Source organism: Pan paniscus, chromosome 21 (genome assembly GCF_029289425.2).
Source record: "Pan paniscus chromosome 21, NHGRI_mPanPan1-v2.0_pri, whole genome shotgun sequence".
In the NCBI taxonomy this organism is placed as follows: domain Eukaryota; kingdom Metazoa; phylum Chordata; class Mammalia; order Primates; family Hominidae; genus Pan; species Pan paniscus.
Window position 1 is genome coordinate 65,398,462 of NC_073270.2, and position 25,450 is coordinate 65,423,911.

Here is a 25,450-nt window from a genome sequence, read left to right on the forward strand (position 1 = left end):
CCTTGGTTTCACAACAGTATAATAATAACACTATTATCACCAGTATTTCCCCAAAGAAATGGAATTTCAAATCCAAAGAGTCAGGAAGGCCATATACTCCAACAGAGGACAGTCTTTTCAAGGACACAGAGCCAGCCCCCAAAACACCTCACTGCATTGTCCTCATTTTTCAAGGGACTTGGGAAACATCACCCCAGGCTGGCATGGATGACTGGGCTGAGGCTTGGGGGCTGCGGCTGTATGAACGGGAATGCCTGTGGTCCTCAGAGCTGAGGTCTGTGTTCCCAGAAGCCCCTGTAGAGTGGCATCTGGCCCCGGCCTGTGGTAGCCTCTGTCCTTTCCCAGGAGGGAGGTTGCCAGGGCCTGAGCAAACACTGACTTGGAGTGTCCCTGCTTCTGAACCTGCCTCCCCATCGTCCTCACCTTGCGGTGTACGGGACGTGTGGGGACTGTATCATCTGGGCTGTGGCTGGCGGCCTCTCGTCTAATGCTACCACATGCCCTTCATAGGCCATGATGAGCCATGGCAGTGCTGACTCTGTTCTACCACTGCTCCAGGTTCCTGAGATGGTCACATCCTGGGATGTGCTGGGGTTGAGCACGAAAGCTAGGGGAGGTCCTAGTAGCCCACTCCTGTTCCTCAGGCCCCTTGCGTCTGGCTGGGAAAAGGTGCACCTCCTCCGTCTCTGTCCACGTGGAATTGACCATCATCCTGCACAGTGTCTGCCCCTGGTAATTGGTTCTCAGATGGGCTCGTGACTCAGGCTTCACGAATGAGAATCTGTTCTAGGACTTCAGTTGAAGCTCTTGGAAAGAGTTGTTTTCCCTCCACAAGAAGTCACAGAGCTGGTCGGCTGTGGGCTTGGAGTGCTGGTGGCCATTTTCCCCAACCCAGGTGGAGCCTGAGAATGGAACCAGCCCAAAGGAAAGCTGAGCAAAGACATTTTGAGGGTTGATTTCCCGATGGCATTATTTGCATCCCTGGATCCAGCGTGTGTGAAGCTGGCGCACCCCCGGGCTTCTCAGTTAAACACTTCCTCCCTTTCAGGCTTCAGCGGCTTTGATTGGGCTTCTGCCATTTCTGATTATTACAGGGACTTAGAGGAAGGAAATGGCTTTGCCCAGATCACAGGGCTCATGAAAGTGCCCAGGCTGGAATCCAAATGCCCACCTACTTCCCCTCACATCACTCTCCCTCACCTGCTTTAAGTGCATGCCCAGTCCCAGGGAGATCTTCCCATCACTCTTTGGGGATTCTGCCTCACTGAAAGCTCTTGAAGCTGCTTCAAAGTGGATTATCGTGGTGTTTCCCGGGAGGGTGGTTGCCTGGGTGCTGAGAAAGACTGACCTGCAGTGCTCTTGCTTTTGCACTTCCGTCCCCCACCTTGATCCTGGGGTGCACGGGGGCAGGAAGGAGAGGAGTGTGGGAGTTGATGGGGAGATGAGAGGAGACATCTACCCATGGCCTCTGCTTCTGGGAGGACCTGTCACACTCCCAGTGACACAGCGTGTGCTAGAGATTAGGCTTTTCTCATGAAAGTGGGGTTTTGAAATATAAATCATTCTATAAAGACATATGCATACGTGTGTTTATTGCAGCACTATTAACAATAGCAAAGACATGGAAACAACCCAAATGCCCATCAATGATAGATTGGATAAAGAAAATGTGGTACATATACACCATGGAATACTATGCAGCCATAAAAAGGAATGAGATCATGTCCTTTGCGGGGACATGGATGAAGCTGGAAGCCATCATCCTCAGCAAACTAATACAGGAACAGAAAACCAAATACCGCATGCTCTCACTTATAAGTGGGAGTTAAACATTGAGAACACATGGACACAGAGAGGGGAACAACCCACACCAGGGCCTGTTAAGTGGTGGGGGTGAGGGGAGGGATCTTAGAGGACAGGTCAATAGGTGCAGCAAGCCGCCATGACACATGTATACCTATGTAACAAACCTGCACGTTCTGCATATGTATCCCGTTTTTCTTTTGTTTTTGTTTTTAGAAGAAATAAAAGAAAATAGAAGCTCACTTGCCTGGATACTTTAATATCGCCTGGGTTTTTGTGTTGTGGAGGGCTCTCTATGTCATGGAAAAGGTATTCTCAGGAGCTGCTAATGGCATATTTAATTTGAATAATGAGTCACCCATGCCCACAATTTATTACCTCCTGTGGCTCTGGACTCTGGTTCTTTGAGTGGTATAATAGGGCGGAGGTTAATGGATAACACAATTAATTATTTAGGAGGTTCTTACAAAGCCAAAGACTTTGTAACAGATTAACTAATAGGTTCCTAACTTCATTATCATTTTGATTTTTCCAAAGAATATTTTCTCCCAAACCGCTCAACTGTATAACATTACTGGGAAATGTCTAATTTTTACACGATTCCTCTGCTCAGTTTAAATACTAATGTTCTGCTTACTCTGTCACTGTTCAGCGCCCAGCTTTCGGTCTTCACCTTATCGCCTGGGAGATAGATATAATGGATTCAGATGTTATGAGCCCTGGAAGGGTTGGTAACATAAGGCAGTATTTTAATGCTTTAGGGGCCAGAAATATTTAAGGCAATATTTTAATTCTCATGAGGGACGAAGTGTTGTGGTTGCAAGTGCAGCCTCTGAAATCAGGCAGAGCTGGGTGTGAATCCCAGCCTCTGCACTTAGGTTGGTTACATCACCTCTCCAACTCCGTTCCCTCCTTCATAAAATGGGCACACTAGTAGTATTAACCTGGTTGCATTGCAGTGAAGATTCAATGAGAAGATGCAGGTAAAACACTTAATGTGGTGTCCAGCACAGAGTAACAGGTTAGGAGTGTTGGCCGTGAACGGTGGTGATGGTCATCTAATCACGGCATGGAATGAGGAGGAGCAAGCCCTCACCCTGGCCTGCTGCTCCTTTGTTGATGAAATGCCTGTGGTTGTTTTCACACCGCAGCAACAGAATTGAGCATTTTCCCAGAAAAATTTCCCGGTCTAAACTGTTTACTCTCTGGCCCTTCATAGAAAAAGAATCGCTGCTCCCTGCCCTCAAGGCAGCCTCCTGTGCTTTTACCTTCTCGGGTCTCCTTTCAGAGGCCTCATTATAGGTGAGCGCCATCCAGCAGAACGTCCTGTGATGATGGAAATGGTCTAGGTCTGCGCCATGCCGCCCGGGATTGCGCCGCTGGCCACAGATGGTTGCTGAACACTCGAAATGTGGCTCATGCAACCTCAGAATGGAATTTTTAAATTTTACTTAGCTGTAATTGATTTAAATTTAAATAGCCACCTGTGGCTAATGGCGACCACATCGGGCAGTGCAGTGACACCACACCGGCTCAGAGTAGAGAACCAGTCACCTCCATTCTAGCATCCTTTCTGAGAGTGCCGGGTGGAGGGTGCTGGCTTTGGCTGAAATAAAGGAAAGGGAGAAGGCTGCTCCTTGCATTTTCTTTTTCTGTTCTTTTCTCTTTCTTTCTTTCTTTCTTTTTCTTTCTTTCTTTCTTTTTCCTTCCTTCCTTCCTTCCTTCTTTCTTTCTTTTTTTTTTTTTGAGATAGAGTTTTGCTCTTGTTGCCCATGCTGGAGTGCAATGGCGCAATCTCGGCTCACTGCAACCTCCACCTCCCAGGTACAAGCAATTCTTTTGTCTCAGCCTCCCAATAGTTGGGATTACTGGCGTGCGCCACCACACTCGGCTAATTTTTTTGTATTTAGTAGAGACGGGGTTTCACCATGTTAGTCAGGCTGGTTGTGAACTCCTGACCTCAGGTGATCCATCTGCCTCAGCCTCCCAAAGTGCTGGGATTACAGGCATGTGCCATCGTGCCCGGCCTGCTCCTTGCTTTTTATTATGTTTTTGCTGATTCAAAGCATCTGTAAATATAAAAATTGAACTTACTCTTTTGTGTGAACTATTTGGTAAACATTCACAAGCATGAGGAAGAAAGTTAAGATGTCTTAATCCCATGCTGTAGAGATAAAGGATTTTGGGCAGTACATTTGCTGTCACTTTCAAATATTTGTATGGCGCGTAAGAGGGGAGTCATAATGTCTGCATGGGGTGTGCCCCCACTTTTCTGCTGGGACAGGGACTACACAAAGCTTCATATTATCCTGATTAATGGCTGCAGGGTACTCGGTGTGCAGTGGCCTCTCTGGGCAGGTCTCCGGGCTGCACGCAGTTGGGGACTGTTTTAAGCTGCTCAGTGATGAGTGTCCTTGCTGTGAAGTATTTCTGTTTTTCATGTTTGTCCAGAGTGGCCACGAGGTCCTCCTAAGAGACTTTGATCAATGTATGTTTCTACAGAAAATGTTAGAAGCTGCTGCTCCTTCACATTAGCTAATGCTGGATCTTGCCCATCTTTCTTCCTTGTGCCAATCTGCTGGCGAAAAATTGCTTGTCTATATTTTCATCACTTTTATGTATTTATTTTTTTAAAAAAGACATGTTCCCAGAAGTCACTGCTTGGAAATATCTCTGGTCATTTCTCTTGCTTCTTTTAGTTTCTGGGTGAGGCCAGTGGTTATAAGCCAGTTCCTGAGTCTTTGGACAGTTTAATGGGGGGCATGGATCAGGTCGCAGATAGCAGACTTTGATAGCACTTTGATTTAATGAGGGCCTACTATGAGCTTTGCAGGTTTTATCTCATTCAATATTCATAACCACCTGAGGAGCCGGGTGCTATTTATCCCCAGTTTACAGGTGAAGAAACTGAGAACTCTCTCAAGTCCTGGTGGATGAGGGACATAGTCTGGATTTGAACAGAGCATGTGGCCACCTGAGCTCACACTCCTGGTCAGCACACCATGGGAGGCATGGGGAGGGGAAGGGGTGTGGGAGATGGCCAGGAAGACCTGGTCTGGATCTGGGCTCTGCTTACTGGCTGTGAGGCTCTGGACAAAGTTATGTGACCTCTCAGAGCCTAAATTTCCCCAGCTCTCAAATGGATATCAGGATATTTACCTTGAGGTTGCTGTAAATAGAAATGGAGATGTGTATGAAGGCCCTGGCATAATTCCTATACTTCACTGATGCTTGATAAATGATGGCTATTTTCTGTACTATTAGCAATGATTATTAATACAGTGATGAAAAATACAGAGCAAAGATGATGAACAGAAAGTGTCTAGAAGATAGTTGCTACCCGAGAGTTAGCTATTATTTATTCTGTTAATATGTTACAGTGTAGGTATTTCTGCATTCAGTAACATCATAAGCAAAGAAGACTTTGCCTGCCAAGGGCCCTATTGAAAGCCCTCGATGGGTACAGGCTGTTATCTCACCAACACAGACTCTGATCCAAGGTGACCAGGAGAATTTTAGAATGATCTAGGCAAGGAAATTGCCGTGCTTCCAAAGCAACCTGCTCCTCAGGCTTCCCGTGGGGCTGTCTGCTCCAGCTTGCCACACCTCTGCAGGTTTGTGGCTTTGTTTCCTGTACGGGGTCTGAAGGTGAGCAGTACCTTTGTTTCCTGTATGGGGTCTGTTCTGTGTTCAGAAGCAGGACTCAGGGCTGCTGGAGCTGGAGCTGGAGCTGGAGCCTCTGAGTCCTCAGGGTTCTCCCACAGCTCTCCTGACCAGCTCAGCTAGAGCGATGTCTCTGGCAGATGCCTTTTCCCTGTTGCCCTGTGGTCTGGCCTTTCTGCTGTGGGTTAAAGAAATCACAATGTGGGCAGGTGGCCTAGTCTGTAAGTGTGTCCTCTAGTGACCTTTGTTTTACTTCTAGCCATGCTTGCTGTTTGTCCTTTCTTGGGATTACATAGTTGGCCAGGCCAAAACATCTTAGCTCACATGAAATCCAAGTTCACAGCTGGTAAAAATGCCACAGATTAAATGCTCCATAGAAATTCATATCTATAATGGATGCATTTCTCCTGGGAATTCACTCCTTAAATAGGATGACCCTGTCATTGACTCCTGTCCCTACCCTCAACCCTAACATGAACAAATATGAAATGATCCTTAACTAACCAACATGCTAGAATAAAGACACAAAGCATTTAAAAAACAACAACAACAACAAACAATGAGGAGGGAGGAGTCATTCTTTTGGCAAAACTTGATTCCCTATTGTGGTTGATGTGGCTGCATTCTTTTTGCTCGTTAAGAAGTTGCTAGAAGACAGGGTCAGTGGTGGTTCTATGAGGGTGGCTACCATTTTTCTTGAGGGACTGCTTTTATCTGCCAAGCACATAGTTCTTTACATACTTTATCTTCCTGAAGCCTCATGAGAGCTCTAAGAGATTCCCATTATTATTATCCCCATTTTGAGCATGAGGAAACTAAGGCTCAGGGAAGTATGGGCATAGAAAACTACATGGCCAGGGTCTGAATCCAGGCTATTTTGCTTCTGGCCCCAAGGTCTTAGCCCCAGTGCATACTATTAGATTCTGCCTGGGTTCCTTGACACCTGCACCACTACCCCGCCTTCCACCAACCAGGTGGGGTTCACTGGTATAAGCTGTCTTAGCATGTTGAAAGTGCTCTTGTAGTACTTAGAAACACTGTCATTTAACTGCTATTTAGGTTCTTAGTAGTTGTAGCTATGTTATATGGATGGGCCAAGCCATAGCCTTGTGAGGACAGGGACAGTATCCAGTTTGTTTTCCATCCCTTATCTATGCCTTATACACAGTAGGGTCTCCATAAGTGCTGGGTGGATGGATGGGTGGGTTGATGGTGAATGGATGGATGGATGGATGGATGGGTGGATGGGCAGGTGGGTGGGTGGATGAATGGATGATGGATGATGGCTAAGTAGATATATGAGTGGATAGGTAGATGGGTGGGTGGATGGATGGATGGGTAGATTGATTGGTGGATGGGTGGATGGATTGATGGATGATTGCTAGGTAGATATATGAGTGGATAGGTGGGTGTGTGGGTGTGTGAGTGGATGGATGGATGGAGATTGATGGATGGATTGGAGAATGGGTGGATGGGTGGGTGAATGGATTGACGGATGATGGCTAGGTAGATATACCAGTGGATAGGTGGGTGGAGGGATGGGTGGGTGGATGGATGGATGGATAAATGGGGATGGATAGACGGATGGATGGATGGGTAGATGGACGGATGGATAAATGGAGATGGATAGATGGATGGATGGATGGATGGGTAGATGGATGGATGGGTTGATGATGGCTAGGTAGATATATGAGTGGATAGGTGGGTGGGTGGGTGAGTGGATGGATGGATGGATGGATGGAGATTGATAGATGGATAGGAGGATGGATTGGAGAATGGGTTGTTGGGTGGGTGAATGGATTGATGGATGATGGCTAGGTAGACATACCAGTGGATAGGTGGGTGGGTGGATGGGTGGGGTGGATGGACAGATGGATAAGTGGAGATGGATAGATGGATGGATGGATGGATGGATGGATGGGTAGACGGATGGATGGGTTGATGATGGCTGGGTAGATATATGAGTGGGTAGGTTGGTGGGTGCGTCTGTGGATGGATGGATGAGTGGGCAGAAATCCAGGCAGCTGGAACGACAGTGGTGGAAGGACAGGTATTTGGAAGGACAGTCATTTGAAGAGGAAACAAAGACATAGTATTTGAGGGGGGAATTATCTGCACAGCCCCCAATTTGCTGACATTAGCTCCTGGAGAAAGGAGCACCTGCAGGATGAGCATTTCACACCTGTCTGTTCTTTTCTCTTGGCCAAGAGGACCTCACAGCAATGCTCTCGTTAAAGTCAGGGGAAGGCTGTACTGACCACACAAAGTTCCAAGAGGGGACAAGCATGGTGTGACCTCCAGCCAACTTGACTCTCTCATCTTCTCCCCACGTTCCTACCTTGGGCCTCTTCTGGGCTGGCCGATTGAAAGAGAATATTCATAAAGCTGACTTTGAGGAGTGTCTTGGGAGGCAGGCACAAAGATAATTGGCATTGAGTCCCAGTTCTATAACTTACTAGCTGTGTGGCTTTGGGCAAGTTAATCCCTCTCTCTGAGCTTCAGTTCCCATCCTGATGCCAACCTTGGGTACTGCTGAGGGAGGAGGGGAGAAGGGGGATGGGTACACATGAATGGAAGGCAGTAGCAGTTGTTAATTCCCCTTATCTGACTTTCCATTTTACTACCTTCATTTCTTTTCTCTTAGACTCTTGGAAGAGATGTACTGTGCTGGGATATAAATTTTTGAAACCTCTTCTCTTTCCTCTTCCATGTTCTCCGTGATAATGCAGGAAAAAAACTCGCAAACCTGGCCATGATGCCCCTAGGCCGACAGAGGCTTTCCTAGTTCCAATTCTGGCATTGTAAGAGAGAGCTCTATGGAATAGCAAAGAACAGGCACACTTCATCCTGTGCATGCTGGGGTTGAGGCTGTGAGGTGTGCAACAGGACAGTAGAGCATAGCAGATGGGTTGATGAGCTGTGATCTGGATTCAGACCTACTTGTCTCAGACCCTGGGTCAGCCCGTCAGCAGCTGAGCAATCTTGGGAAAGATTCTTAACCTTGGATGGTTGGTAGGATCAAGTACAGTCAGTGTAGAAATGCTTAGCTCACCACATGGACTCAGGACATGTCAACTCTCCCTGCTTTGGCTATAATTACTATCCTACTGTCAAGGAACTTTCTCTCTAGTTGGGCTAGGTCATGTGCGCAGAAGGGTTGGAGGACAAGGTGTTGAAGAAAGATTTCTCCAAAGATCCTGGTTGGATGTGAGCTGGATAGAGCAAGGCTGGAGAGTGCAGATGCCCCTGGGGCCAGGCGGTCTTCAACCAGTCTTGGTGAGAAATAGTAGCTCGACTCAGCTTTGGGGTGCAGAGACACTGGGGAGGGGTGGGGACTGTAGCAACCTAAAGTGCTCCTGCCCTGCCTGCAGAGGATGATGCTGCACAGCCCTGCTCATTATGATGACATGGGCATGTGAGTGACTGTCAGCTCTTTGGTTTTCAAGAGAATTTGGAAGTCTAGGTTTCCATGCATCAAACCAGTAGTAGAGAAGGCAACCATGGGGAGAACCTAAGTCTTGTTTCTAGAGAGATCATAGGGTTGTAAATTTTACCTTGCATCTCAGAGAAGGGCAGTGCTATTTTAGATTAGGGAGGTTGCAAATGTGATGAACTCCAAGAACACTGACAAATACCATTATCATTGCAAAAGAATCTTAAATGCGTCTTTGAAAAGCAAGCATTTGGCTTCTAAGTTGTAAAAATGGACCAAAAATGAAGCGGTAGAGTAGGGACTCATAACCAAGTATATGCCATTATTGTTACAGGTTTCTTTTACTGTGTTTCTCTCTCTCTATATGCACATCTATATAAATATAGATACATAGATATATGGGGAGAAGATATAGATAGAGATAATGTATGCATATATATACATATTATATTTGTCTGGGTTCTCCAGAGGAACACCATCAATAGGATATAGAGATTTATCTATTGCCTATCTATTCATCTATTTATCTATCTACCAATCCATCCATCCATCCACCTCTGTTCATCTATCCATCCATTATCGTATCTATCATCTATCCATTCATCCATCCATGTATGTATGCATATATGTATGTCTCTTTCTCTCTCTCTATCATTTTCATCCACTCATCCATTGTCTGTCTGTCTGTCTATCTAGATGTGTTAGAAGGAATTGGCCTATGTGTTGTGGAGTCTAAGAAGTCCCAGCAGTCAGCAAGCTGAAGACCTGAGAGAGCCAATGGTGTAGTTCTAGTGCGAGTTTGAAGGCCTGAGAAACAGGAGAACTAATGGTGTAAATTTCAGTCTGAGTCTGCAGAAGACTGATGATTCAGCTCGAAGACAGATAGAGAGAATTCTTTCTTATTCCGTCTTCCTGCTCTATTCAGTCCCTCAATGGATTGGATGAGGCCCACTCACGCTAGGGAAGGCCATCTGCTTTACCCAGCCTATTGATTCAAATGTCAGTCTCATCCAGAAACTCCCTCATGGGCACCCAAAATAATGTTTCACCAAATGTGTGGGCACCCTCAGGCCCAGTCAAGTTGACACATTAAAGGAACCATCCCAGGCATATCTGTAGATTGTGTGTGTATGTACGTTTGTGTATATATAATATATAATTATCCTGTTAAGGATGTCTCACAGCCTTGAGGCAGAGATTAATTGTGACCTGGTGGTTTCCAATGTTTCTGTATATACAAATAAATTATGCAGCAATGATACCCTAGTCTCGTTTTATTAATTGCTCTTCTATTCATCTGTTTAAAGTCAATTAAACCTCCCAAGGCTCCTCACGGAGGAACCTCTCACAAAATCAGTCTCTGTCACTTAGGAATCCTGAGTGGATGTCACATGGCTGTCCTAGCTCCTGGGGAGGGTGCAGACAACATCTCTGTTGGAACTCCTGGGTCTGTGGGTGATCATTGGCTTGCATTTTGTAGTGGCATGGCCCATGGAGGTCCGGATGTAGAGAAGGCAGCCTTTCTGCAGAGCGTTAGAATTTGGGAAGAAGTGGTCAGGATTAGAGAGGAAAAAAAAGACTTAGACATGGACAAGGATGCCACCCCAGCTTACCCTTCCTCTAGTTTCCTGGACTTTTGCAGGGTTCAGTGGATAATTAGTTATTTGCTTGCTTGGTTGGTATCTCTTCACTTTTATTTCTTTTAGACTTTTTTTTTCTGATTAGAACAAAAATTATATTTATTATTGAAAATTCAGAATACATAGGAGATTATCAAGAACATCAAAAGCATTCACAACTCCCCCCACCCCCACCCCAGAGATAACCCCTGTGGCTACTTTTGTGTGTGTTCCTCCAGTACTTTTCCTATAGAAACATTTTTTCCCGTGTCGGGATTGTTCAGTCTATATCCTTTATTAAATTAATACATCAGAAGCTTTTCTCCACACTGCTTAGGACACTTGGGACCAAATGCTCCAGAATAGGAATTTGCCACCGTTTATTTTCCCATTCTGCTTTCATTGGAAACTGAGTCCGGCTTGAGGCTTTTGTTTGCTTCTTTCTTGCTATAGTAATTGGGATGGACTTAAGGCTGCCTGCCTTTTTGTGTACATCTCTGATTATTTCTTTAGGCTAAATTCCTAGAAGCTGGAACCCGGGGCAGAAGGAATGAAGATTGGAAACCCTTGGTGCATGATAGCAACTTGCTGTCCTGCCAACATTGGGGTGTTTGCCTACAGAAAGAGCTCTCTGGTTGAATCAAAGAATTTTAAGAATTTAATTCTTCTTCTTGTTTTTTGTTTGTTTGTTTGTTTGTTTTTGAGACAGAGTCTCGCTCTGTCGCCCAGGCTGGAGTGCAGTGGCGCGATCTTGGCTCACTGCAAGCACCACCTCCCAGGTTCACACCATTCTCCTGCCTCAGCTTCCTGAGTAGCTGGGACTACAGGTGCCCGCCACCATGCCCAGCTAATTTTTTGTATTTTTAGTAGAGACGGGGTTTCACCATGTTAGCCAGGATGGTCTCGATCTCATGACCTTGTGATCCACCCGCCTCGGCCTCCCAAAGTGCTGGGATTACAGGCATGAGCCACTACGCCCGGCCTAATTCTTCTTTTAAAAGTTGGGGATCAGAGTAAGGTGAGAAGGTATCCTGCACAGCATCAATGCACACAGCGCACATTAAATGAGTGCTATTCCACTTCATTTGTAGTATTTTTTTTCCCATTTGTAGGAACTACATTTGTGTCTGACTTCCTTGTTCTTTTAAATGAGCCTTAAGGAAGTAGTGTTGGGGGAATTCAACGCACACAGAGCAGTTGGTCTTTATTATGATTTTAAGCATCTTGTTTTCATGTGAGCACCCCAACTTTGCCTTTTGCTAAATTTTGCAACAAGTTTTGAGTAATTCTGCACAAAACAGTGCCCTTGCTCCAGGAGGAGAACAGACATTTGCTCGTTCTTCACAGGATAATTAGACTCTAAAATTAGAAGGCAAACACTGCATGTTAAAATGCATCTGAATAAAATCCCAGTGGGAGAATTAATCCTTCTTGGCAGTACAGGGGAACTTGGGTGCACGCCTGATGGAGCGGCGAGAAGCTGAGAGGGAGTGAGGCAGCCCCTCTGTGTGGAGTGTTCAGGGCAAATGCACGGGTGCTGGTGACGCAGTCCCTTTACTTGTCTAAAAGTATTGGATTCTAAGTGAAAAGGGGGGTGGGGATAGAAAGCCTTCTGCCACGCCTCCTGTAGTCACAGTTTGGATATCCTGTGAAAGTAGCACTTAGGCAGGCATTCGGTCCTGCTTGGCGTTGTTTGGTGGACTTGTTAGAGAACACTACTGACTGTGTTTGAGGATGGAGGTGGAGCAGAGGGTTCAGGGCTTAAGCGGCGTCTCCTCAAGGGCAGCAGCAGACCTGGAACGTTCCAGAGTAACCCCTGCCTGCATCCGTCGGTCTTGCCGATACACACTGAGCAACTGCTAAAGGTTATGGATGCAATGGAGGCTTCTGGTATAGTGGGGAGGAAAAGCCTCCATTATGAAGTCAAAGGCCATTGCGTGCCTGCAGTGTGCGACAAGATCTAGTGGTTGCAGCACCCTGATGGGCAGAAGCCTCCCTCACAGAGCTATGGTGATGGAGAAGGCAGCTGCAAATCAAGTCATCACCAGCAAGGTTATAAAATTATTTGATTGCATTTCGAAGTGAAAAACAGTTTTGAATTAACTTCTATTTGTTGTGATATAAACAACAGATATAAAAAGATATAAAAGGAAATAAACAGTGACCATGACATTGGTTGTTCAGTTTCAACACTGTCTTCGGGTTCCCTGGTCCTTGTCCTCCCTCATTCGCCTCCCCCACCACTGAATTGTAGACTCCAACAGGGGGCGGGAGCTGAGTTTGTTTTTGCTCCCAGCTGGGACTCCAGGGTCTAGCACTGGCCTGATGCTTAGCAGCCTGTAGCAAGTATGTGTTGAATGGGCAAATGTACCCTTTGGCGGTACGAGACAGAAGCTGGTGGTCCTGTGCTGCCTGTGGCCAGAGCACTTCCAGCATACGGGGCCAGGACACATTTGCCCTGGTGTCCCAGGTTGCTCCAGGCGCAGGCTGCACCTCCTGGGGGCCCTCCCTGCACCAGCCTGGTGGTTCTCTGTTGCTTCTCCTGCACCCTGCACCTTCCCTTTGTGTCACATCCCTACCTCATCGCTACTCATTTGTTGGCCAGTGTTTTTTTTAGAAGATCTCTTTTTATAAAATTTCAGTTTTTATTTTAGGTTCTGGAGGTACATGTGCAGGTTTGTTACCAGGGCACATCGCCTGATGCTGAGGCTGGGGCTTCTGTTCATTCTGTCACCCAGATAGTAAACATAGGGCCTGACAGGACGTTTTTCAGCCCTTGTCCCCCTCCTTCGCTCCCTCCCTTTCTCTTTCGGAGTCCCCTGTGTCTGTTGTTCTGTATGTTTGTGTGTACTCAAGTTTTAGCTCCCACTCATGAGTGAGAATAGGCAGTATTTGTTTTTCTATTTCTGCATTAATTCACTCAGGATAGTGGCCTCCAGCTGCATCCATGTTGCTGCAAAGGATATGATTTTGTTCTTTTTTATGTTAGCAGATCTTTTTTTTTTCTTTTACCCACTCTCTGATTCTCCACGCATCATGAGTCCCCCAAAGGCAGGGCTGGGTTAACCTCCCTGGGCCCAGAGAACAGGTGCTCAGTATTTTTAGAATGAACAAAAGTTCTCTTGTGGAATCATGAGGGAGGTGGAGGGAGGAAGGAAGGAGGGAAGACCTCTGCCCTGGCTCTTTCTCCTGCCTGAAACAGCCTCCCTCAGATCCCAGCCTGTGGCGCCTTTCTCATCACGTGTGTGTCCGCCCCACACCGCCCTCCCTGGCCTCGGAGGCTAAAGCGCTGGCCCCTGCCAGCCTGGACCTCTCCTCGTCCTGCTTGATTTGATTCTGAGCGTGCTCATCACCATCTGGACATATGTTATTTATGCACAATTAAATGTTGCTTATATTGCATATAAAACATACATTTATATAATGATATACATGTACATATGTGTGTGTGGCGTGTGTGTGTGTGCATATCCCTGTCGACACCACCAGAATATGTTTTAATGAAACCGTCATGTTTTAATGAAAACAGAAAGCCTTCTGTTTCATGTCGTGACGCTGGAATGAAAACAGTCTCTCCCAGCATCTAGCTCAGTGCCTGGCACATCATGAAAGCTTAATAAATACGGCTAGAATTAATGAATGAGTTTCTTTCCCCTCCCCTGTCCTGTATTTTTAATAAGGCTGTTGAGCCTAGGGCCTCTGCCCTCTGCTGGTCACTATCATCACACAGCCCCACTCAGGAGGCCCCTGGCCCCGTTCTGCCTGGAGTGTTGGCAGGTGGCAAGGGTTGTAAGCTCCTGCCCAGTCCCGTGGGCAGTTCTAAGATCTTACCCCCCAGCCCCTGCGATTCTGAGGGGACCTGTCAGTCATTCAGCCTCCAGCCAGTCCCTGGGGATGTCTGAGGGAGGAAGTAAGGCTCAAGTCCCGTGAAGTGGGCAGCTCCTGTCATCCACAGCTGCTGCTTGTTAGTGGGAGCCCTGGGGCCCTGGGTAAATGTCCTGCCAGAGCTGGGCTCACTCTGGCCTCCTTTGTATACCTGGGGGCAAGGTTTAGCTATTCAGCAAGGGCTGTTTTAAAAAATTGGGTTGGTTCTGGATATTATAATACCTTTTTTTAAAAGACCACGAAGAAAACTACATTTTCTTGGTGACTTTTACAATAGGAGCAAGTTAAATTTTCTTTCTTCACTGAGTTGTCATTGTTGCCTTTTTTTTTTAAATCAGTTTTTCCCTGTCAAAAGAAAGTACCTTACCATGTGATCTACTGAAATATAGGAGTTACACTGAACGATGTGAAAATGAAGCTTGTTTGTCAGTCCTTCCTGCTGACTTTCTCAATCTGGGCCCAGTGTACCTGGGAGGCACAGCCAGAGCCCAGGGAGTGAATCCGATTGTTCAGTAGATGCAGTTCCCCAGTTCAGGCCCCGCAACTACCAGTCCAGGCCTGGAGGGGAGCATGCATCCCCCAGGAACATGACTCGGAGCTGGAATCTGACTAGGCATAGGAGTTAATTGGGCCTGAGGCAGGGAGGGTGCTGGGAAGAACATTCTAGGGAGAGCAGACAGCATGTATGCATGCACACATGTTCTGTGGCAGAAGACTGTGTGAGTGTTTGGGGAGGTATGAGTGACTCTGAAAGGGTTTTTCCCAGTGGAGCACAAAGATGCCCGTGTTGTGGGAGGAAGCCCAAGGTGGGACCAGGCAGGGCTCATTAAAGGGATTTTTGTCTTTAAATGAAGAGCACCAGGAAAGCCTCTGAGGATTTTAAACATGGTGGTTGCAGTCGGGCAGATCAGCTTGGCAAAGATTTGATGACTAGGGTATTAGTCTGTTCTCATGCTGCTAATACAGACATATCTAGGACTGGGTAATTTATAAAGGAAAGAAGTTTAATGGACTCCACAGTTCCACATGGCTGGGGAGGCCTCACAATCATGGCGGAAGGCAAAGGAGAAGCAAAGGCATGTCTTACATGGCAGCAGGCAAGAGAGAGCTTGTGCAGGGAAACTCCCATTTATAAAACCATCGAATATCGTGAGACTTACTACCATGAAAACAGTAGGGGGGAACCACCCACATGATTCAATTATCTCTATCCGGCCCCACCCTTGACATGTGGAGATTATTACAATTCAAGGTGAGATTTGGGTGGGGACACAGCCAAACCATATCAACTAGCATGGAGAGGCCAGTGTGGAGTTTAGGGTACCAGGTGGAAGGCCCCCTGAGGTTGGGGAGGATGGTGCAGGGCAGCAGGTGGCAGCCAGGCCCTTGGGGGTCCATTGGCAGGACTGAGCAGCAGGGTGTTGGAGTGACATGCAGGTGAGGGTACAGTCCTCTTCATTCTTATTCACAACTTTTCTGTTGATCCCTTTCCATCTCTTTCCCCACTAGTTTCCTGTGTTCTTTTGATCCACAAGCTCCACATTTCCTGAAAGAAATGAATGCCATTATTATCACATACAGCCACACACACACCCTGTACAAACTCATCTCCCACAACGCCCAACTCCCTAACATGGTTGCCTAAATCAGAATTAAGGTCCCTGGATTCAGGTCCCAGTCCCACCCTTAATGTGCTTGTGAATCTCAATGAGGTGCTTGGCCTTTCTTGGCTGGGTTTCCTCATCTGTGAAATGGGGGATTTTGCACTGTTTTATTTTCCTACTTTCTGCCAGCCTTGCAACTTTCCATAGGACTTTGCTTCATCTAGACTGTTGGTGTAGGAAAACATCCTTTTGGTTAATGGATAGATGTTGTAGGCTAGGTGCCTTCCCTCCAGGAGGTTCCTCATCTTATTAGTGAAGATTCTGTAGTTGCATATGGCTTTAGTTGCTGTTGAGAAACCTACCCAGACTGGCTTCACCATCAAAGGTATTTATTGACTGACACCGTTTTGTGATTAGTCCAGGGGGAGTTTGGCTTCAGGCCCATTGACCACAGGGTCTAATTATACTGTTCACCATTGCTTCTCGTCCTTCTCACTGCCTGGTTCTCTGCTGGCCTGCTGTGAGGCCACATTTCCTTCTCCTCTGTTCCCCCAGGCTCCAGCCATTTTGAGAAAGGAGGTGAGTTTCTCTTTCCTATTAGTGAAGAATACCAAAGCTGTAGGAATCATATCTTACTGGCCTGGAGGTGGTCAGCTTCTTTAAAATCACATGGCCTGATTGGGCAAGGGGTAGGTCCCTTGAGGGAAATCAAGGTGCTGAACCAGAAAAGGTGGTGATGGCAATTGGGTAGGAAAAAATAAGTCCATCTCAGAGTCTTTAAAAAACATCTTTAAAATCTCCTCGTGATTTCTTAATCAGCAAGTGGGTGGCTTAATCTGTTTATCCCAGAGGCCAGGGATGGAGGGTCAGGGAGGGGTTGACCTTCTGGGGCTGATGATAGCATTTGTTTTTCTTCCCAGTCCAGGCTTGCGCTGACCTTGGTACTTAAGGCAGGGCCTGTCCTTTCCTCTGCTCAGCAACATCCATCACTGCCATGTCCTTTTGGCACTAATTAAAGAGGACACACTTGGATTAGGAAAATGATGGATTGGGTTGATGTGATTCGATGTGAGGTGGAGTGAATGAGTGACAAGCTCGCCCTTAGAGAAACCACCTCGGAGTAGCCACAGGCAGCCTGTGTCCCCCATAGGAGGGGCTGGGACAGCTTGGCAACCACCTACCCCAGAACACCTGCTAGGAGGAGAGAGACCTGTTGTTCCGGCTTGGGAATGTCTGTGTTTGCATGATGAGGCTGGGAATATAGGCATCGAAGCATCAGTTTCCTTTGCTCCATCTAGATCAGCGTTGTTGATGGATGAGTATGGTAAAGAGTTGGATGATTTTCCCCCAGAGTTTCCATGCTGGACAATTGTTTATTTACTTGAGCTAATTACTGAAATTTTTTTTCCATGACTTGGCCTAATATAAAAAAGAGGCTAATGAGAGTGAGGTTTTATGGTAAGCAAATTGAAAAGCAAATAGCAAATAACTCATCTATGAAATTGTTATAAGAAAAGTTATTATGGTAATGGTTAGGGCAAAACAACTCTATTTAATTCTTGATGCTTATGGAGATTCCAGCCAAGATATGTGTATTTTCCTTAAAAAGATTTCTTTTTTTTTTTTTTTTTTTTTTTTTTTTTTTTTTTTTTTTTTTTCTCATTTAACTTTTTTAATGGGTCTCAAAATTCTGTGACAAATTTTTGGTCAAGTTGTTTCCATTAAAAAGTACTGATTTTAAAAACTAATAACTTAAAACTGCCACACGCAAAAAAGAAAACCAAAGTGGTCCACAAAACATTCTCCTTTCCTTCTGAAGGTTTTACGATGCATTGTTATCATTAACCAGTCTTTTACTACTAAACTTAAATGGCCAATTGAAACAAACAGTTCTGAGACCGTTCTTCCACCACTGATTAAGAGTGGGGTGGCAGGTATTAGGGATAATATTCATTTAGCCTTCTGAGCTTTCTGGGCAGACTTGGTGACCTTGCCAGCTCCAGCAGCCTTCTTGTCCACTGCTTTGATGACACCCACCGCAACTGTCTGTCTCATATCACGAACAGCAAAGCGACCCAAAGGTGGATAGTCTGAGAAGCTCTCAACACACATGGGCTTGCCAGGAACCATATCAACAATGGCAGCATCACCAGACTTCAAGAATTTAGGGCCATCTTCCAGCTTTTTACCAGAACGGCGATCAATCTTTTCCTTCAGCTCAGCAAACTTGCATGCAATGTGAGCCGTGTGGCAATCCAATACAGGGGCATAGCCGGCGCTTATTTGGCCTGGATGGTTCAGGATAATCACCTGAGCAGTGAAGCCAGCTGCTTCCATTGGTGGGTCATTTTTGCTGTCACCAGCAACGTTGCCACGACGAACATCCTTGACAGACACATTCTTGACATTGAAGCCCACATTGTCCCCAGGAAGAGCTTCACTCAAAGCTTCATGGTGCATTTCGACAGATTTTACTTCCGTTGTAACGTTGACTGGAGCAAAGGTGACCACCATACCGGGTTTGAGAACACCAGTCTCCACTCGGCCAACAGGAACAGTACCAATACCACCAATTTTGTAGACATCCTGGAGAGGCAGGCGCAAGGGCTTGTCAGTTGGACGAGTTGGTGGTAGGATGCAGTCCAGAGCCTCAAGCAGCGTGGTTCCACTGGCATTGCCATCCTTACGGGTGACTTTCCATCCCTTGAACCAAGGCATGTTAGCACTTGGCTCCAGCATGTTGTCACCATTCCAACCAGAAATTGGCACAAATGCTACTGTGTCGGGGTTGTAGCCAATTTTCTTAATGTAAGTGCTGACTTCCTTAACAATTTCCTCATATCTCTTCTGGCTGTAGGGTGGCTCAGTGGAATCCGTTTTGTTAACACCGACAATTAGTTGTTTCACACCCAGTGTGTAAGCCAGAAGGGCATGCTCTCGGGTCTGCCCATTCTTGGAGATACCAGCTTCAAATTCACCAACACCAGCAGCAACAATCAGGACAGCACAGTCAGCCTGAGATGTCCCTGTAATCATGTTTTTGATGAAGTCTCTGTGTCCTGGGGCATCAATGATAGTCACATAGTACTTGCTGGTCTCAAATTTCCACAAGGAGATATCAATGGTGATACCACGTTCACGCTCAGCTTTCAGTTTATCCAAGACCCAGGCATACTTGAAGGAGCCCTTTCCCATCTCAGCAGCCTCCTTCTCAAATTTTTCAATGGTTCTTTTGTCGATGCCACCGCATTTATAGATCAGATGGCCAGTAGTGGTGGACTTGCCCGAATCTACGTGTCCAATGACGACAATGTTGATATGAGTCTTTTCCTTTCCCATTTTGGCTTTTAGGGGTAGTTTTCACGACACCTGTGTTCTGGCGGCAAACCCGTTGCGAAAAAAAAGCAAAAAGATTTCTTTAAAGCATGTGTCTTAATTTAATCCTGTTATACACAGGCACATCTATTAATGAAGTAAATTCAACAAAGAGTTAATTATAAATAGCAGCAACATGTTTTCTTTCTTTAAATATTGTATATATTTCATGTTGTAACTCGGGGGATAAATTATACTAGGTGGATTTTGTGGTAATATAAAGGACGGTTGGAATTTTATTGAGTATTTACTTTTATTTGGTTTTGAAGAAGAGCTTCTCCATACCTCAGACTATCAAAAATCATTCTGTTAGAGTCACAGAAATTCCAATTAAGAGCTTAGATGCCAATACAGACTGATTATTTTGAAGACTTTTTTCAGTTCATGACTCAGTTAATATTCAGTGGTGTATTTTCTGTAGTTTAAAAGTATCACTGATAAGTTGGGAGTATGCCTTCCATATGAGATACAAATTGTCCCTAACCACTCAATCAATGTTTACTTTACATGTTAAAAATAAGAAACTAAGACCTCATAATGTGGTTATAAAGGTTCCTGTTTTTTGCCCTGAAGGTCCAAAGGTAAATTTGGCACATTTGTCAAAATATAGATGAATAATTTATAGATGTGCATCCATTTTATTTTTATAAGTATGGAAATAGATATAAAGGGATTTGCTGGAAGAATTTCTTTTGGCAAATGAGCAAAAAATTTAACTATAAAGAATGAAATACTAGGCTCTAGATATAAAATAATATTCACAATGCAATACAAAATGTGCAGGCATTTTTGGTCATATTTTCTATGACAGGTTTCATAGAAATCTGTGTTTCTACTATGAAACACATGAAACAAAGAAATATTTATACATCAGCAGAACTATAAATTCAAAAATTCAGAGAAAATTCCAAATGGGTGTGATGTTGATACTTGCATTTTTCTCTAAAATTAATAAGGTATGTGTGTATATATCTGCATATACCTATGATTCATGTAAAGGGTTGCAGATACAAAGATTCTAAGTTCATAGGTATAAGAATAAATATATGAAGCTGTATCCTGTCTTTTGCATTATATTGATTGTTCTCGTTGAGGGGAGGGAGTTAATTTTAAAAAGTCAAGTGAAAGTAAATTTTCCCATCAAAGGAGGGCACTATTGCTTTCAAACATCATCATATTCAATACAAATTAAAACAGTGAACTACTGTATCTACCCATCAGACTAGCAAAAATCAAAGCATATAACAATGGCAAGTGTTGCCAAAGGATGGAGACCTGCTGATGTTAGTGTAACTGGGTGTGACCGCTTTGGAGAGCAATATGACCTATCCCGTTGAGCTGGGGACACTATGACTCAGCAATGCTTCTCCAGGCCTTTTCCCTGGAGAAAATCACATTTGTAAGTGGCAAGAGAATTATCCAGGAATGTTTTCCAAAGCGTTGATAGCAAAAAAAAAAAAAAAAAAAAAAAAAAAAAAAGTCTCAGGGGTTGGGGGTGGTGGGACAGACCGTTGATAGTGGAATGAGAAATCGTAAACAAGAAGGATCTACCCAGAAGTTGCCCTAGTTGTTACCTCTGCAGTGTGGCAGGGTTGGGGGCTATGATAGGGCTTCTGAGGTGACTGTGGAGGCTTACATTTGATCTATAATGTTTTGTTTTTTTCTTGTGTCTTTTAACAAAAAGAAAACCTGATTTAAGCAAGATGTCCAGATGTTAATCTTTGTTAATTCTGGCTGTTGAATGCATGAATGTTGTGTGTGTGTGTGTTGAAACTGTTCAAAAAAAATCATCTTTGGGTTGACCATGGTGGTGTACACCTGTAATCCCAGCACTTTAGGAGGCCAAGGTGGGAGAATCATTTGAATCAGGAGTTCGAGGCTGCAGTGAGCTATGATTGCACCACTGCCCTTCAGCCTGGGTGAGAGTGAGACCTTGTCTAAAGTAAAAAATGTAAATGAATAAATACATCCTCCCATTACATTACATTTTCTAAAGTAGCGTAACTTTTCATGTCAGAAACTAGAATAAATTAAGTCACTGAATCATGTAGTAAATTATGAACTATTGCCTCTATAGTTGGTTGCCAAAATGGCCTGCCAGTGTCTATTAATCAATATAAAATATAAAAATAGAACATTTAAAAATTAAAGCATCATGTTATATTGCCATTACCAGCTAGCCATATAAACCTTATGGAAGGAAATCTGGCTATATTTAGCAAAATTACATAAGTAGTCCCCCTTTGGACCAGTAATCCCACTTCTAGGAATCTATCCCAAAATATCTTGGCAAATGGTAAAATAGCACACAGGCAATGGTATTTGTTTTGCTATTATTCATTATAGCAAAGTGTTGGAAACAATGCACATATCACGAAGAGTGGACTGGCTGGATAAATAATGGCATAGCCAGACAAAGGGGTATCGGAAGACAATAAAAGAAATGAGCGTGTTCTCTCTACTCACATGGAAGTCATCTCCAGGATATATCATAGTATTCATTAGTCAGAGTTTTCCAGAGAAACCCAACCAACAGGATCTTTTTGGTAGGTAGGTAGGTAGGTAGACAGATAGATATGGAGATACATGCAGATATAAAAGGAGATTTATTATGAGGAATTGACTCATGTGATTATGAAGGCTGAGAAGTTCTACAATCTGCTGTCTGCAAGATGGAGCTCAAGGAAAGCTGATGGTGTAATTCTAGTCTGAGTCTGAAGGCCTGAGAACCAGGGGAACTGGTAATGTAACTTCCAGTCTAAGGGCAGGAGAAGGTCGCTATGCCAGCTCAAGCAGGCAGACAGGAAGGAAAAAAGGCTGACTTCCTCCTTCATCTACCTTTTTGTTCTATTCAGGCCCCCATCAGGTCGGATGTTGCTCACTCACATGAGGGAAGGCCATGTGCTTTACTGAGTTCACCAATTCAAATGCTAGTCTCTGATAGATGTGGTGGCTCACACCTGTAATCCCAGCACTTTGGGGTGGGGGCGCCTAGAAGGGAGGATCACTTGAGGCCAGGAGTTCCAGACTAGCCTGGGAAACATAACAAGACCCCATCTCTGAAAAACAAAAGTAAAAAATTAGCTGGGCATGGTGGCACACACTTGTCTGTAGTGCCAGCTACTCAGGAGGCTAAGGCAGGAGGATCCGTTGAGCCCTAAAGTTCAAGGCTGTAGTGAGGTATGATTGCACTTTGTGCCACTGCACTCCAGCCTGGGCAACAGAGTGAGACCTTATCTCTTAAAATAAAAAATGCTAATCTCATCAAAATTAGCATTAATCTACTCTATAATTTCCATTAGATTCTTTTAAATAATTAGATAATTTCTGTCTCTTTATTGACATTATCTGTCATCATACCTTCTCTTTCCTCTTTAAGAGTGTACATTTTTTCATCGAGATTAGCATTTTTTAAGATCTGGAAATACCCTTGTAGACACGTCCACAATCCATAATATCATTTAATCTGGAAACCTGTGGCCAGATTGACACATAAAATTAACATCACAATCATTGAGTGAAAAAAAAATCGGGATATTTTTATAGAATACTGCCTTTCATGTAAAAAAGAGATGTGTTCACGTGTGCATTTTCATGTGTGTGTGTACTTAGATTGTTTAAAATAAATGCTGGGAGTAAAAAGCGAGCACTAACGGTTGCCTATAGTGGAGGAAGTAACAGAGGGGAGGGCAGAAATAGAAGTGAGACTTCTATGAGTGTACTTTGTTATATGATTCTGAATTTTAAAGTGTGTAAATATTTTTACATATTCAAAAAATTAAAAGGGAAAATATTCTTATAATTGAAGACAGATGGAAATAATTGAACCTAACTATATATCAAGTTGGTAGCTTAACCCGAGAAAGTAATTTTTTTTTTTTTTTTTGAGATGGAGTCTTGCTCTGGCACCCAGGCTGGAGTGCAGTGGCACCATCTCTGCTCACTGCAACCTTCGCCTCCCGGGTTCAAGCGATTTTCCTGTCTCAGCCTTCTAAGTAGCTGGGATTAGAGGTGCTTGCCACCATGCCTGGTTAATTTTTGTAATTTTAATAGAGACGGGGTTTCACTATGTTGGTCAGGCTGGTCCCGAACTCCTGATCCTGTGATCCACCTGCCTTGGCCTCCCAAAAGTGCTAGGATTACAGGCGTGAGCCACTGCACCCGGCTGTGAGAAAGTAATTTCTTTAAGTAACACTAAAACCCAGTATTTTAACTGTATATCCATAGTGGGGTGGAATTTAAGGATGCTAGCATATGTAAACAAAAAGAATCATATATTTCATGATTAGTGTTATTAGCTGTAATATGGATGTTATTTTGAAATTATAGGACTAACTTGGAGAAAGCAATTAAGCAATATGTTAATGTTGTTATGAATCAAGATTCTTATTATGAAAGAAAAGAGATAAGGTATAATATTTTTTAAAGTTACCTGAAATCCTAAAATCTTACATTTAAATTAGAAATATTAATATTCATGATATTCTTTGCTCTTAAAATATCTATTTCATAACTCTGTCTACTGAAAAAGCCTAAAAGCAGTGAAAACCCTATAGCAACGAACGCTTTCTACACCCAGATTTTGTGTACTAAATACCATTCCCCACTAAAACGAAGCAGAGTTCCTTGGAGAAGTGACTGCTTCCTGGTCTAGGATACTTTATTATGCCAGAAAGCAAATAAGCTATCAAAGGTTAATGAGATGATTGCAAAAGAATTGAATGATTTTCTGCTGGCTAAGAGGAATTGCTTAATACATTTCCAACAGGATAATGACTAGAATTGATTGAAACACATCAGAATTATAAAAATCTGTGCCTTCAGATGGTACTTCAGAAAATAATTGGTCACCGTTGTATATTGCTAGAACACCAGCTCTCTATTCTGAAAGTTGCTAAAAAAGGAATAAGAAACAAGCTTTTATTCTGCCTTCCTGTTTTATTTATATTTCAGGGTAACCAAATAGCTGATGATTGAATGTCTTCTTTGTAGAAAAATTTTAATTAATAAATGCAAAAGGAAAGAATGAGAAAATTACCATTTGACAACCCAAATGAAATAACAGGTGTAGGCAATTATTATCAATAGGTGTTAACAGCATTAGGTAACTATCAATGGGGAATTTTATAATGGATAAATCAGGCTGATATAACCTGAATGTACTGATCTCATTTTACCTCTCTAAAGGTAGGACAACCAGAAGTTATATGCCTCCTAATATGTAATTGGAAATATAAACCACTGCCTCTAAAGGATTCTTTCCTAAAAAATTAAGCCTGAATGTGACCAAGCTTTTAAATTTTACTACCAGTTTTCAGGAATTATGGAGGCTAAAGGAACGTGTTAACAAATTGACCAGCTTCTCAAATAAAATATGGAAAAGTCACATCACTCCAGAAATTTTCCCAGTTTACTCTTCGAGCCAATTCCTCCTTAGCTCACAGAGACAATTACTTTCCATAGATCTGTCACCATAGATTATCACATAAGTGCAGTCATACAGTTGGCATTTGTGTGTGTGTGTCTGGATTCCTTCATTGAACATAATATTTTAGAAATTCATTCAGTGTGTGTATGTGTGTGTGTGTGTATGTGTTGGTTTCTTTGTTTTATTGAGTACTTCATTGCATGAATATCCCATAATTTGTCCAGTCTCTCGTTGCATATTTGTGTTTTTTCCATTTTCTGGCTGATGTAAATAAAGCTTCTGTGAGGATTCTTGTACAAGTCCTTTTGCGGATCTATGTTTTTATTTTTCTTGTGTAAATTATAAAAGTGAAATTGCTGGAACATAGGGTAGATTTATGTTTAAAAAGAACTTCCAAATAGTTCTAAGTGGCATGAGTTTTAGTTGCTTCACACCTTTTTCAAAAGTGAGTGTTATCTTTCATTTAATTTTCCCAGTCAGGCTGATATGAAATGGTATCTCATTATGGTTTTTAAATTTTTTTATATGTAGCTTTATTGAGATACAATTCACATACTATACACTTCACACTTTTGAAATGTAAACTTTAATTGTTTTAAATATCTTTACAGAGTTGTGCAACTATCATCACAATTGGTAG

General features: G+C 43.7%; 2 protein-coding genes across 13 annotated transcripts in view; one reads left to right on the forward strand and one right to left on the reverse strand.

The window, feature by feature from the left end:
• Positions 1–25,450, forward strand: part of PHACTR3 (phosphatase and actin regulator 3) — a 271,856-nt gene that overhangs the window by 54,057 nt on the left and 192,349 nt on the right. The window lies entirely within an intron of this gene.
• Positions 17,618–21,507, reverse strand: LOC117977191 (elongation factor 1-alpha 1-like). Its single transcript, XM_055104702.2, has one exon. It carries the CDS (start codon positions 19,344–19,346, stop codon positions 17,958–17,960), a length of 1,389 nt encoding a protein of 462 aa, XP_054960677.1. The 5' UTR covers positions 19,347–21,507; the 3' UTR covers positions 17,618–17,957.

What these genes read in the sequence shown, in the direction of transcription:
- LOC117977191 (XM_055104702.2), bottom strand. Translation starts at nt 19,346, where the DNA reads ATGGGAAAGGAAAAGACTCATATCAACATTGTCGTCATTGGACACGTA.